The sequence below is a fragment of the Hyla sarda genome, chromosome 4, assembly GCF_029499605.1.
Source record: "Hyla sarda isolate aHylSar1 chromosome 4, aHylSar1.hap1, whole genome shotgun sequence".
Taxonomy (NCBI): Eukaryota; Metazoa; Chordata; class Amphibia; order Anura; family Hylidae; genus Hyla; species Hyla sarda.
In genome coordinates this window covers 275,174,916-275,188,546 of record NC_079192.1, presented here as the reverse complement: position 1 = coordinate 275,188,546, position 13,631 = coordinate 275,174,916, and the positions used below count along the sequence as shown (strand labels likewise).

Here is a 13,631-nt window from a genome sequence, read left to right as displayed (position 1 = left end):
ATCCCATCCACTTGTTCGCAGCTCCTCTTGGGTTTCTTGTAACCTCCCCCACCACTATGATTGACAACCAATAGGTTGTATTGTTAACTCCACCTCTCATATGCAAAGCCATGCAAGCGCCGTGGAACAACAGGGCAGCGCATGGGCAGCAATGTTGTCTTCTTGTAGCTTTCTCTCCGCTGACAAACCTCCAACAAGCAGAAGATGTTTTGAAGTTGCTTGTGCCAAAGTGTCTTCTATGGTGCTTGCACCCAGCTTCATGTGAGAGGCAGAGGTGACATTACAACCTAGGGGTAGGGATGTTACAGACAGCACAAGAGGCTTTGCAAGTGGATGGGATAAACCTTGCTGGCCATTTGCCATTCAGGGGAATTAACCATTAACTTTTGAAGTGTACCCATTATAAAAATAACTTTAGGAAGAGAAGCACCTCTCTCCCCACATATTCTACTCATCCCAACAGAGAAAAACTTTTGACAAGACCCTAGGAGCAGGATCATCTCATAGACTTACATTACGAGACACATGCTAAGGACATGCTAAGCACAAACTTCTCCCATCTCATTCAATTACAGTGGTCCCCCAACTTACAATGGCCTCAACATACAATCATTTCAACACAGAATGATCTTTTCTGGACAATTGTAACTTGAAACCAGACTCAACATACAATGCTATGGACAGTCCAGATCTGTGAAACGTGTCAATGGCTGGAAGATCTGACCAATCAGAATGGGCAAAAACTGGTAAAAGACCTGTATTACTGAAGCGTATGCACTCAATTCCTGTCTGGTAGCGCCCCCTACAGTACAGGGAGGTATTACATGTTCTGTACTCTACCTGTGCCAGGGTTAGCTGCTCCTTTGGACACCAGGTGAGGGCGACTCCATGTTACTTTTGGGACACTGTGTACTGTACAGAACCCTGAAGAAGCTCCTGTCCTCTACATAGACCAGCATTTCACAACCAGGGTGCCTCCAGCTGTTGCAAAACTACAACTCCCAGCATGCCCGGACAGCCAAAGGCTGTCCGGGCATGCTGGGAGTTGTAGCTTAGCAACAGCTGGAGGCACCCTGGTTGGAAAACACTGACAATGATTTACAGCTACCTGCAGATCTTTCTTACTTTTATATGTAAGAACTTGCTTTATCCGTATTAGTTATCTACTTATTTTTCTTTAATCCTCACTTTTTCCTATTTTTGGATGACATTTTGGTGGCTTCAGAACCAATTACCAGGTTTCCATAGAGTTCTGGTCTCAACATACAATGGTTTCAACATACAATGGTCATCCTGGAACCGATTAATATTGTAACTTAAGGGACCACTGTAATTGGTTAGGGTTTACACCAACATGATAGGTCAAGTTTTTTTGTTTTGTTTTTCATAATGACAGGAACACTTTAAGACTAATTTGCATATCAATTAAAAATGTCTACACAGCCATAGCCTTAGTTATACAACAAAAAAAAGTCAGCTTTCAAAGGCAAAGAAACAAATGCTGTAACAAAATAAACCCCCCAAAAAAATACTACTCAACTGTTCAATTTTCCCCTGTCGTCTAGCACGGGCACACTGGTGGTCTTTAACATGCTGACCACTTGTAAACAGACCAGATTGATCTATCTATTTTTATATATATATATATATATATATATATATATATACATACACATACACACACATATATACATATTATATATATATATACACATACATACATATATATATTTTTTTTTTTTAGAAATCAGATGACCCCTTTGACTAAATGCCAGGACTTACATGATGTGTGTGGCAGGTCACATTATTGATACTATATTTACTACTGTATAATTTGCTAATCTATAAAAAAAATTATAATAATAATAAAAACAGACAACCCATTAAATGTATGAGGTAATATCTATTCATTGTTTTATATATATATATATATATATATATATACACATACATATATATATATATATATATATATATATACACACATACATACATACATATACAGGGCATAACACCATCATAAATGAACCTGCGAACATACAAGTGTGCAGCAGTTTATAGGGATTAAATATCAAAGTGGCGCTCACACATCCCTCCAGCAGGATTTCAATAACAAGGCACAAAGTAGAGGGGGAGTCCAGAGATCAGTGGCACACTGTTCAGAAAACCTGCATTGATTCCGCCTGCCCCCGGTGGGATCTGACTGTTATGCTTCAATGCAAGTGAAAAGGTTTCTTCTCAATGACCATTCTGACACTAAAGAAAAGGCCCCACTGAGCCTTTTGTCAAAAAAAAAAGTTAAACAATTAAAATTCACTGCTGGGGGAGAACGGCCATATCTGTGCACATCCAGGGCCAGCAACAATATCTAAAACAGATGAAATGTACATCCCTAGATCCTGGTGTCCAATGCATCATCCATTTTAGTAATGACTGGAAACATGTAAACCCAGTGATCTGGATCCACACGAGCCAAGCATTACATAGTGCCTGATCAAGGGGGCGATATCATACAGGTAAATGTCCAGAAGAGACTGACCTGACCCAACAGGCCGTGAGCAGAGACAAGGATCTGCTGAACCAGACAAAAGATAACCTGTCCACAAAGAAGGACACACATTCCAATTTGTCAGCGCCCGTGATAAATACAAAGAAAGGCATGTGAGTGTGAGTCACAGTATACAGAAACCAGCACAACCACCGGCTCCTGCACCTCACCTCCATACATCAGATAAGAGCTTTCAGGGCAAGGTCAGGCCAGGCCTCTGCACCACAATACAGACACTGTATGCCACCTTTATCTGTATGCCACACTTCCAGTGGGCTGGAAAAGGTGGATACAGTCCTAGGAGACTCTTTCCTAGGAATGTATCCACCTTTTCCAGCCCACCGGAGCACCTGAAGGCTGAACTCATTTACACAGGATAAGTCATCAACTGCCGAGCCGAGAAGTTTGTGACAAATCGAATTTACTGTAAGTTCGCTCATCTCTACTTGTTAGACTCAGCCAAGTGTGTCTTAAAAAGGGGCATTGCTAGTGATGGGCGGTATACTGGTTCATACCGAATACAGAAATTTTTGTGATGCACGATATGAATTTTAACCCATACCACAATACCGGTTTGGCCCCTCCCCCCTTGGGAATTAATTATTAGCCCAGCGCTGCGCTGTCCCCATCGGGGTACTACTCACATGTCACCCGCAAGCGCTGCCCTCCTCGTCCTCCTGTTTGTTGCGGCCACCGGTGCTGACACTCTATACCAGTGGTCTTCAACCTCCAGATGTTGCAAAACTACAACTCCCAGCATGCCCGGACAGCCAACGGCTGTCCGGGCATGCTGGGAGTTGTAGTTTTGCAACATCTGGAGGTCCACAGGTTGAAGACCACTGCTCTACACTGTATCCCTATGCCTGGGCTGCAAAAGGTAACCAAAATAAACTTTAAAGGGGTATTCCAGGAAAAAACTTTTTTTATATATATCAACTGGCTCCAGAAAGTTAAACAGTTTTTTAAATTACTTCTATTAAAAAATCTTAATCCTTTCAGTACTTATGAGCTTCTGAAGTCAAGGTTGTTCTTTTCTGTCTAAGTGCTCTCTGATGACACGTGTCTCGGGAAACGCCCAGTTTAAAGGAGGTTTGCTATGGGGATTTGATTCTAAACTGGGCGTTTCCCGAGACATGTGTCATCAGAGAGGATTTAGACAGAAAAGAACAACCTTAACTTCAGAAGCTCATAAGTACTGAAAGGATTAAGATTTTTTAATAGAAGTCATTTACAAAACTGTTTAACTTTCTGGAGCCAGTTGATATATATAAAAAATAGGTGATAGGCTGACGGCTGTCCGACGTTCACGTCCCCAGGAAGAGCGTAAGGCAGACGTACGTGCGTTAAAGTTCATTTTTGGTTACCTTTTGCAGCCCGGGCATAGGGATACAGTATAGAGTGTCAGCGGCCGCAACAAAACAAGAGGATGAGGAGGGCAGCGCTTGCGGGTGATGAGAGTAGTACCCAGACAGGGACAGCGCTGGGCTAATAATACATTTTCGGGGGGAGGGGGGGGGGGTATCAGATGGTATAAAGATCAGAAGAAAAGTGTAACAAGCTAAATCTGTCATAAGAGTGCAAAGATATCATGGGATTTGTAATTTAAGGGAACTAACTCCAACAGTGAAATACAAGTTCACAAAAAGCTAGCCACAGTGTTATGGTAATCTCACAGCATCGCCATTTAGCCCCAAGACAAGCGCATTTATCCCCAAAACATGTCCGTTACTGTCTGCCAGGTACATACTAAAATCACCTTATGGTGGATAACCCCTTTAAGATTTTTAATAGAAGTGATTTACAAATCTGTTTAACTTTCTGGCACCAGTTGATTTAAAAAAAAAAATTTCCATGGAAGTACCCCTTTAACCCCTTTACTCAATAGCCTGTTTTGACCTTAATGACCAAGGCAAATTTTCAAAATCTGACATGCGTCCACTTATTTGGAGATTCTGAGATAGTTTTTTCATGACATATTGTACTTTACATTAGTGGTAAATTTTGATTGATGTATTTAGTGGTTTTTGTAAAATAAAAAAAATAAACAATTTAGCGGAAAAAATGAAAAGTTAGCATTTTTCTAGATTTTACATTTCCTGCTCGTACAATAGCCATGTTGCACCAAATTAATGATTAATTTCACTTCTACAATATGTCTACTTTATGTTCCCATTATTTCATAAACATTTACTTTCTTAGAATGTTAGAGGGTTTATAAATTTAGCAGTAATTTTCCAGATTTTCAAGAAAATTGCAAAATCTGATTTTTCAGGGACCAGTTTAGTTCTGAAGTGGAATTGAGGGGCCTGTATGTTAGATACCCCCATAAATCACCCCATTTTATAAACTGCACCCCTTAAAGTAGTTAGAATGACATTAAAGAAGTTTATTAACCCTTTAGGCGTTTCACAGAAATAAAAGCAAAGTGGAGGCGAAATTTTTATTACATTTTTTTGGAGATTTTTCATTTTAATCCATTTTGTTTCTGTAGCACAGTAGACGTTGACAAAGAAATAAAACTCAAGATTTATTCCCCAAATTCTGACGTATTTAGATATATTCCATATGTTGTGTCTCTCACACAGGCCTCAGACATGAAGGTGCGCTGTGTGGATTTTGGGGCATCCTTTCAGTTAAGGATATTTTGTTGGCATCATATAAAATTACAGGGGCCTTGGGGTGCAAAAATATTTTTGGGAGACAAGTTTACTCTTTCATTGGTACCATTGTGGGGTACATGGGACACTGTTTTTTATTTTATTTTTTATGAGGTGGTATACATATTCTGCGGTTGTTTTTTATTTTTTAGGTCGTTCGTCATGTGGTATAAATGAAATGTTAACGTTACACTGCAGGTTGATATGATTACGGCAATACCAAATTTTTATACTTTTTTTATTTAATTCATTTATGGCATAAAAACTTTTTTTTCTTTTTTTAAAATCATGTTTGTAAGTTGCCCCATTCTGTGAGCTGTAACTTTTTTATTTTCTCACTGACAATTGTGTGAGGATTTTTTTTTTGCGGGACATGTTGATGTATTTGGGGGGGGGGGGGGGGGGACTATCTTTGGGGGCGTATCGTATACATATATAATTAATTTAATTATTTTTTCTTTTATTTTTCAAATTTTTTTCCTTTTATTTTTTTACCACTTATTTTTTTCACTCCCCCCCCCCCCCCCCCCCACTTTTATTTTTTATTTTTTACTATTATACACATAATTCAATGGAGTACACATCTGTACTACATTGACTTATGCCTATGTCTGTCAGTACTGACAGGGATAGGATAGATCAGTTAGCGACTGATCGCTCATGTTGCCATGACAACGGAGGACAGTTTCTGGCCTCCGGTTGCCATGGCAACCATCAGCGCTTAGCATTCACTTTGCAGAGCACCAATCGGTCACAGAGGTAGCTCCACAGTGACCGCAGCATCTACTGAGTGCCTGCGGGTGGCCTCCTCTGATGGGGGGTCCCTGGCTGCTGATGGCAGCCGGGACCTGTCCCGCATGACACAAGCCCCGATCCGGTGCTCGCGGTCATGTGGAGCATAAATGTATATCATGGTGCATTAAGTACCACCGCACCATAACGTCCATTTACGTCCATTGTCGTTAAGGGGTTAAGATCTGGAAAGCACAGGCTATCACTTTGACATTACAAGTTATAACTATCCCAGCTCCTGTCCCCAGCAGCACACGTTAAGCTGGATTCACACCTCACACTGCTTATTATGTTACTATAAATTAACATACCTGACTAAGAAGTTGTCCATGAAAAATGTTGTTGACCACATTCAGGACTTGTTTAATGAGTTTCTTCTGACAACTGGGAATCAGCGTTGGGTACCTGGTCCCAGATGTCTCCAGTTCTTGTTGTACTTTATCCAAAAGTTCACAAAGAAATTCCTGAGCATCTTGCTGTGCGTATCCACGAAAGGCTGGTATCAGCCTCCAGACTGAATGAAGCATGGCAAAGGGGGAGACCAGTGCCCACTTACCAGACCACATGACTTGGAAGAGTGTATGCAACTCATGACAAAGAGAAATGTGCGTTGAGCTAGGTTTATGTTGAATGAGTTCCATGTTTCGACTCTTTGATGCTCCGCCACTAAGGCCAGATGAAGAGCTTTGGCGCTTTACCAAAGACCTCTCCACTTTTGTGTGCTTTTTTGCTATTCTAGCTAGGTCTGCAGCAGGAGGGATTTGGCTAGAGGACTTTGTTTTTCCATTGGCTGCAGCTGCCAATAACTCCTGAGTTTGATTGAGATCAAGCTGTAAGAAACACTCCCGGAACACGTGCAAGTGACTCAAGATCTGAAGAATAGAGTTCATATAGCAAGTGTTCCCCAGGTTTCTCAGTCCTGTCACCCCAGGGGTCACAGTGGGTTTCCGTTTTATTGGAGAATCACCCAGGTTTTTTTTCTGTACATCATTAGAGGTAGGTTGTGATGTTTTTTGTTTTGTGGTAGATACAGTTTTTTGGTAGGTTTTCTGCATTGTTGGCAGCACCATCTTAATAGGTTTTTGCATTTGCTGTTGCAAGCGGGAACTCTTTCTTGGGGGCGTACTTTCCATCTCTTCTTTTAATTTGTGCTTTTGCAGCTGGCGCCTTTTCCTGGCTTCCTCCCTTTTTCTTTCCGCCTTCTCCCTGAGGCGTTCCTCTTCTAACCTTTGTTTACCACAAGGAGTCAAAGCCAACCATGATCTAAACACTTTTCCCAAGAGAGCGTGTCTCCGATGCCAAAGAGCAGTGAACGTGAGGTCTTCAGTTTGTAGAAGTGCTTTAGCACCTTGATGAGAACTATAGGAGTCATCCACAGCTACCATTGACCGCAATGTCCGACCACTACGTGTTGTGCAGTCATAGTTTTGACTTTTGATGGCACTCAATGTGCTCCGTAAAAGTTTAAGGTCACCAGTGGCATTGTCATTAAGAACATAATCATCACAAAGGTAACAGAATACATATAGTTCATTCACTTCCAGTGCCATAGGATGCTTGCTTTCCTGAAAGTGTTGCAGTGCATGCTCTTCGATGTATCGACCACATGCCACATGTGCACAGCTCAGGCAGCCCCACACAGATTCTGTAGTGTTACAATCCACACAGTGCCATTTTTGAGGGTTTAATATTGAATGATCCTGAGCGAGCCGTAACCGGCCCACATGCCTACATTTATCCATCCTGAATTCTCAGATTTATGGGTCAGCTGTGCTGCAACTGGTCTGTGGCTCCTTGCATGTACATTCTGGCCTATAAGACAAAAAGAACAATTGATAATGATGCAGATACATCCTGGATGCAACATAATTTAGACTAAAATCGCTGCATTGATATAACAGTATCAACCACAATGAAGCCCTTATTTTAGGGGTGCTTTACCTATGAATAGGCAGCACCGCTGACAGGTGTCTGTCCACATGTCCTTTGCCTTAACTGATCAGCACATGACAATTTTATGATGATGATCCCTGAAGGAATGTACAGCTGTTACTGTAGGATAATCCCTTCATGTTAACAGGTTCCTCTGGCTATTTTTATATAAGGACTCATTTTCTTGTGTTCAGTCTCAGTGACCATGTCTAAATTCTTGGATATATTAAAGGGGTACTCCGGTGGAAAACTTTTTTTTTTTTTAATTAACTGGTGCCAGAAAGTTAAACAGATTTGTTATTTACTTCTGTTAAAAAAAAATCTTTACCCTTCCAGTACTTATTAGCAGCTGTATGTTACAGAGGAAATTCTTTTCCTTTTGAATTTCTTTTTTGTCTTGTCCACAGTGCTCTCTGCTGACACCTCTGTCCGTGTCAGGAACTGTCCAGAGCAACATAGGTTTGCTATGGGGATTTTCTCCTGCTCTAAACAGTTCCTGATACGGACGGAGGTGTCAGCAGAAAGCACTGTGGACAAGACAAAAAAGAAATTCAAAAAGAAAAGAATTTCCTCTGTAGCATACAGCTGCTAATACCTACTGGAAGGGTAAAGATTTTTTAACAGAAGTAATTTTTAACTTTCTGGCACCAGTTGATTTAAAAAAAAAAAAGTTTTCCACCGGAGTACCCCTTTAAAATACAGCTTGCCCTTGCTAAAGAGGAACTTGTCAGAGACTTCATATTCCCATCTCCAATAGCAGCGTGCAATGTTGATGAAAATGCTTGTGTTTGTTATTGGGGTCTATAATCAAACTCACAGTTTAAGGGTTTGTTCACATGTTGTGTATAAGCTGTAGATTTTATGCTGTGTTCAATTACTTATTTATATTGATTTACAAAGCAAAAAATTCCCAGCATTACATGTGTAGAGCAAACAGTATGTGTGATCACTACTTTTTTTTAAGGGGTCTTCTGGTTCATGTAAAACAAAACAAAAATCCAAGACATATACCTACCTTCCCTGTCCCAGTCACTGTTGAATGTCCCCACTGCAAAGTACAGTCGTCCCTCAAGTTACAATATTAATTGGTTCCAGGATGACCATTGTATGTTGAGGCCATAACTCTATGGAAACCTGGTAATTGGTTCTGAAGCCACCAAAATGTCATCCAAAAATTTGATAAAAAGTGAGAATTAAAGAAAAATAAGTAGATAACTAATATAGATAAAGCAAATCCTTACATATAAAAGTAAGAAAGATCTGCTGGGAGCTGTAAATCACTGTCTATGTCAGTGTTTTCCAAGCAGGGAGCCTCCAGCTGTTGCAAAACTACAACTCCCAGCATGCTGGGAGATGTAGTTTTGCAACAGCTGGGGGCACCCTGCTTGGGAAAAACTGGTCTATGTAGAGGACAGGAGCTTCTTCAGGGTCCTGTACAGTACACGCAATGTCCTAAAAATGTAACATGGAGTCGCCCTCACCTGGTGTCCAAAGGAGCAGCTAACCCTGGTACAGGTAAAGAGTACAGAACATGTAATACCTCCCTGTACTGTATGGGGTGCTACCAGACACCAGTCAGTGCATGCACTTCAGTAATACAGGGGTTTTACCAGTGAATGTCTTTTCTGATTGGTCGGTTCTTCCGGCCATTGACACGTTTCACAGATCTGGACTGTCTGTACATTGTATGTTGAGTCTGGTTTCAAGTTACAATGGTCCAGAAAAGACCATTGTATGTTGAAACTATTGCATGTTGAGGCCATTGTAGTTTAAGGGATCACTGTACTTTCTTAAGTCAGTGTCGGCACAAGGGCTTGCCCGCACAGCCAATAAGTAGCCAATGTGGAACACCTCTGCATATAAAGATTGGCTGAGTGGGAAAGGACCTTGTCCTAAAGGGACAGTCACAATGATAGTGGTGATGGCAAGAGGGCAGAGTAAATAAATATATGGATTTCTTTTATAGGAGTCTAAACCTAATCATATGTGACCCACGAGCGCTGCTTCTCGCCCCCCCCCCCCCCCCCCCCCCCTGAATAATTTTCAGCCGCTGCGCTGTACTACTGTACTATCCTGTGCCCGGGCTGCAAAAATAAACAAAATAAACTTCATCTCACCTTCCTACGTTCCCCCGTTGATCCGGTACTGGCCTCATGCTGGGGATGTGAACGTCACAGAGCTGTCAGCATATCACCAGCCGCAGCGACGTCCCGCCTTTAGACTGTCATGTAAGGAGCCAGACAGCTTCTAACATGACAATGCGCTCAGCCTACTTCAGTCTAAAGTGTATAGTCACCTTTAGGCCACAGGAGTCTTAAAGAGGGGTTGTCATTTTAAAAATATATTAAGGACTAAGGGGGAGATTTATCAAAACCAGTGCAGAGACAGAGTGGTGCAGTTTCCCATAGCAACCAATCAGATCACTTATTTTCTTTTTGAAGAGGCCTCTGAAAAATGAAAGAAGCAATCTGATTGGTTGCTATGGGCAACTGCACCGGTTTTAATAAATCTTCCTCTAAATAGTTAAATCAAAGTATTAATGTATCTCTAGAACCCCCAGCATGATTATAGTCATGGCAAGAGAGGTCATCCTGACTTTAGACTACTACTACATAGATGGAAGGGATAGTGAAGGATTCTTTCTAATGGATAGAGCCGTACCTGCTACATGATGTAGACAAGAAGGAAGCATCACTTACAGAAGAAAAAATAGATCTACTGTTACTGGACCAAAACTGAGTCACCTTTCTAATATCTGGGGTAGCGAATATTGAGGAGGCAGGGAAGCTCCACAAGCTGGCTCCCCGTCTCCATTGCGCAAAGGAGAGCAATAGCAATGAATAAAAAAACAGACATAACTCTGCAACTACTCCGCCAATTAAAGTAAGAGACCACTGTTTTTACTGCTATTCACCCGCACAATAACGCAGCATATTGGGTAAAGTGCGGATAAACATGCTGTCAGTTTCCCTTTAACAATCAGAAGACATAAAGGGTCTGGTTTACACATAGCAACCAATTACAGCTCAGCTTTTATATCTTAAAGTGAACCTGTTAAAAAAATTATTTTTGACATATCACAGAGACATGTCAAAAGTTTTTAGTGATATGGGTCTCAGTGCTAAGACCCCCAGCAGTCAGGAGAATGAGTGGCGATAGGGTACTTTACTCCCCGGCTTAGGCTGGGTTCACATTACGTTTTTCCCCATATGGGAGCGCATACGGCAGGGGAGAGCTAAAAACTTGCGCTCCCGTATCCTGCTGTATACAGTCCCGTACGTAATTCCTTTCAATGAGCCGACCGGAGTGAACCGGTCGGCTCATTTTTTCCCGTATGCCGTTTTCTACCGTACCAAAAACCGTGGTTGACTACGGTTTTAGGTACGGTAGAAAACGGCATACGAGGAAAAATGAGCCGACTGGTTCACTCTGGTTGGCTCATTGAAAGGAATTACATACGGGACTGTATACAGCAGGATACGGGAGCGCAAGTTTTTAGCTTCCTCCTGCCGTATGCGCTCCCGTATGGGGAAAAACGCAATGTGAACCCAGCCTAAGAAATCTTTGTCTCACTGCCCCAATAAAGCGGTGAGACAAAGATCGCTGAGGGCAGAGAAGTTATCCCCACTTGTTCTCCTGACTGGTGGGGGTCTCAGCCTCAAACCTCTTCTACTCTGTCCAGTTCCAGCAGAGAGCACCGTTGCCAGACAGAAAAGAACAACTTAACTTCAGCAGCTGATAATTATTGGAAGGAATAAGATTTTTTTAATAGGTCATTTATAAATCTGTTTAAATGGGTACTCCAGTGAAATTTTTTTTTTTTTTAAATCAACTGGTGCCAGAAAGTTAAACAGATTTGTAAATTACTTCTATTAAAAAAATCTTAATCCTTCCCGTACTTATCAGCTGCTGAATACTACAGCGGAAATTCTTTTCTTTTTGAAACACAGAGCTGTCTGCTGACATGAGCACAGTGCTCTCTGCTGACATCTCTGTCCATTTTAGGAACTGTCCAGAGTAAAATGAAATCCCCATAGCAAACATGTGCTGTTCTGGACAGTTCCTAAAATGGACAGAGATATCAGCAGAGAGCACTGTGCTCATGTCAGCAGACAGCTCTGTGTTTCAAAAAGAAAAGAATTTCCGCTGTAGTATTCAGCAGCTAATAAGTACAGGAAGGATTAAGATTTTTTTTTTTATAGAAGTCATTTATAAATCTGTTTAACTTTCTGGAGCCAGTTGATATAAAAAAAAATAAAAAATAAGTTTTTTTTTTTCTGGATTACCCGAATAAAATGCTGGATGCCATACGAGAAATCCAACAGGCCCCATTAAAGTCAATGGGGTCTGTCTGTACCAATGACACAGCATAACAATGTAGGTGTAAACCCATCCTAAACCCCTAAATAGGAGGCTAGAAATAGGATAAGGGCCTTTTTCTTGTCTTATTACAGACAACAGGTAATGTGATCTATTGATACGTGCAAATAATAAAACGGAGAGTCTGATATAAACAGACCCGGTATATTGTGTGTTGGGGTATGTTCACACATTAACAGAATATTTCCATGTGATCCTACCATTACAATGGTTCTTATGTAATACATAAAAGGGAGGATTTAATCTGTACAGCGATATTACTTCCCTATCCCTGGGGGGGTCCATGCTGCGCCACCCTCAGAAACCGCAATAGTCTGCACAGAGCCCTAGATCTCCCATTCTGTACGGACAGGATACATAAAAGGAACAGACATCTGAACATCTGTTGTATTTTTATTACTTACAGAATTTAAAATAATTTCCTGCCTTATCGGAATAAAAAAAGTGTACAAAACTATGAGTTTACAGCTAAGGCTTTGCTATAATGAATCTGATGGCCGCCGTACACTGACAAAGCAGACTTCTCTACCTTTATGCTATACAGAAGTGTTCCCCAACCTGTGGCTCTCCAGCTGTTACAACCACAAATCCCATCATGCCCAGACAGCCTTTGGCTAGATCAGTGTTTCCTTACCAGGGTGCCTCCAGCTGAAGCAAAACTACAACTCCCAGCATGCCCGGACAGCCAAAGGCTGTCCGGGCATGCTGGGAGTTGTAGTTTTGCAACAGCTGGAGGCACCCTGGTAAGGAAACACTGGGCTACATCATGGTAAAATGAAAGGTGTCACTACAAAGTACAGTTGGTCCCCCAAAAACAATCCCTAGATGGAAAATTGAAAAAAGAAAAAAAAAAGCAATGTCCCTTAGAAGATGGAAGGAGAGAGAATTTAAATGAAAATTGTCTCAGTCCTTCAGGGGTTAAAGGACAGCAAACAGATCCTAAAATTGAACAAGAAAGGATAAGGAATGTATATATTAATGATATAAAATCGCACAGCTTCATTACACCACCAATAACACGTGCTGAAGCCTATCGCAGGTCCTAGGTCTTTAAACTGTGGACCTCCAGCTGTTGCAAAACTGTAACTGCCAGCATGCCCTGACAGCCGTTATGTGTCCGGGCATGCTGGGATTGTAGTTAGTTTGGCAACAGCTAAACGGCCAGAGTTTGTAGACCAGTGTCACAGGTGAACAGTGTGTAGGTCAGTGTTCCCCAACTTGTGACCTTCCAGCTGTTATCAGGGCATGCTGGGAGTTGTAGTTTTGCAACAGCTGGAGATCTGCAGTTTGGAGACCACTGTCATAGGTGACCAGTGTGTTTT

General features: G+C 41.5%; 1 protein-coding gene across 5 annotated transcripts in view; it reads right to left on the bottom strand.

Moving 5' to 3' along the window:
* The window catches only part of USP44 (ubiquitin specific peptidase 44), a 39,623-nt gene that overhangs the window by 23,834 nt on the left and 2,158 nt on the right, over nucleotides 1-13,631 (bottom strand). For 2 of the 5 annotated variants that reach the window (XM_056574308.1, XM_056574304.1), the window contains exon 2: nucleotides 6,309-7,809. In XM_056574308.1, coding sequence (XP_056430283.1) covers nucleotides 6,309-7,739 — 1,431 coding nt within the window. In that variant the 5' untranslated portion in view covers nucleotides 7,740-7,809. Of the gene's footprint in view, nucleotides 1-6,308; nucleotides 7,810-13,304; nucleotides 13,419-13,631 lie in introns of those variants that run through there. The other 3 variants (XM_056574305.1, XM_056574306.1, XM_056574307.1) reach the window with 3 other exon arrangements.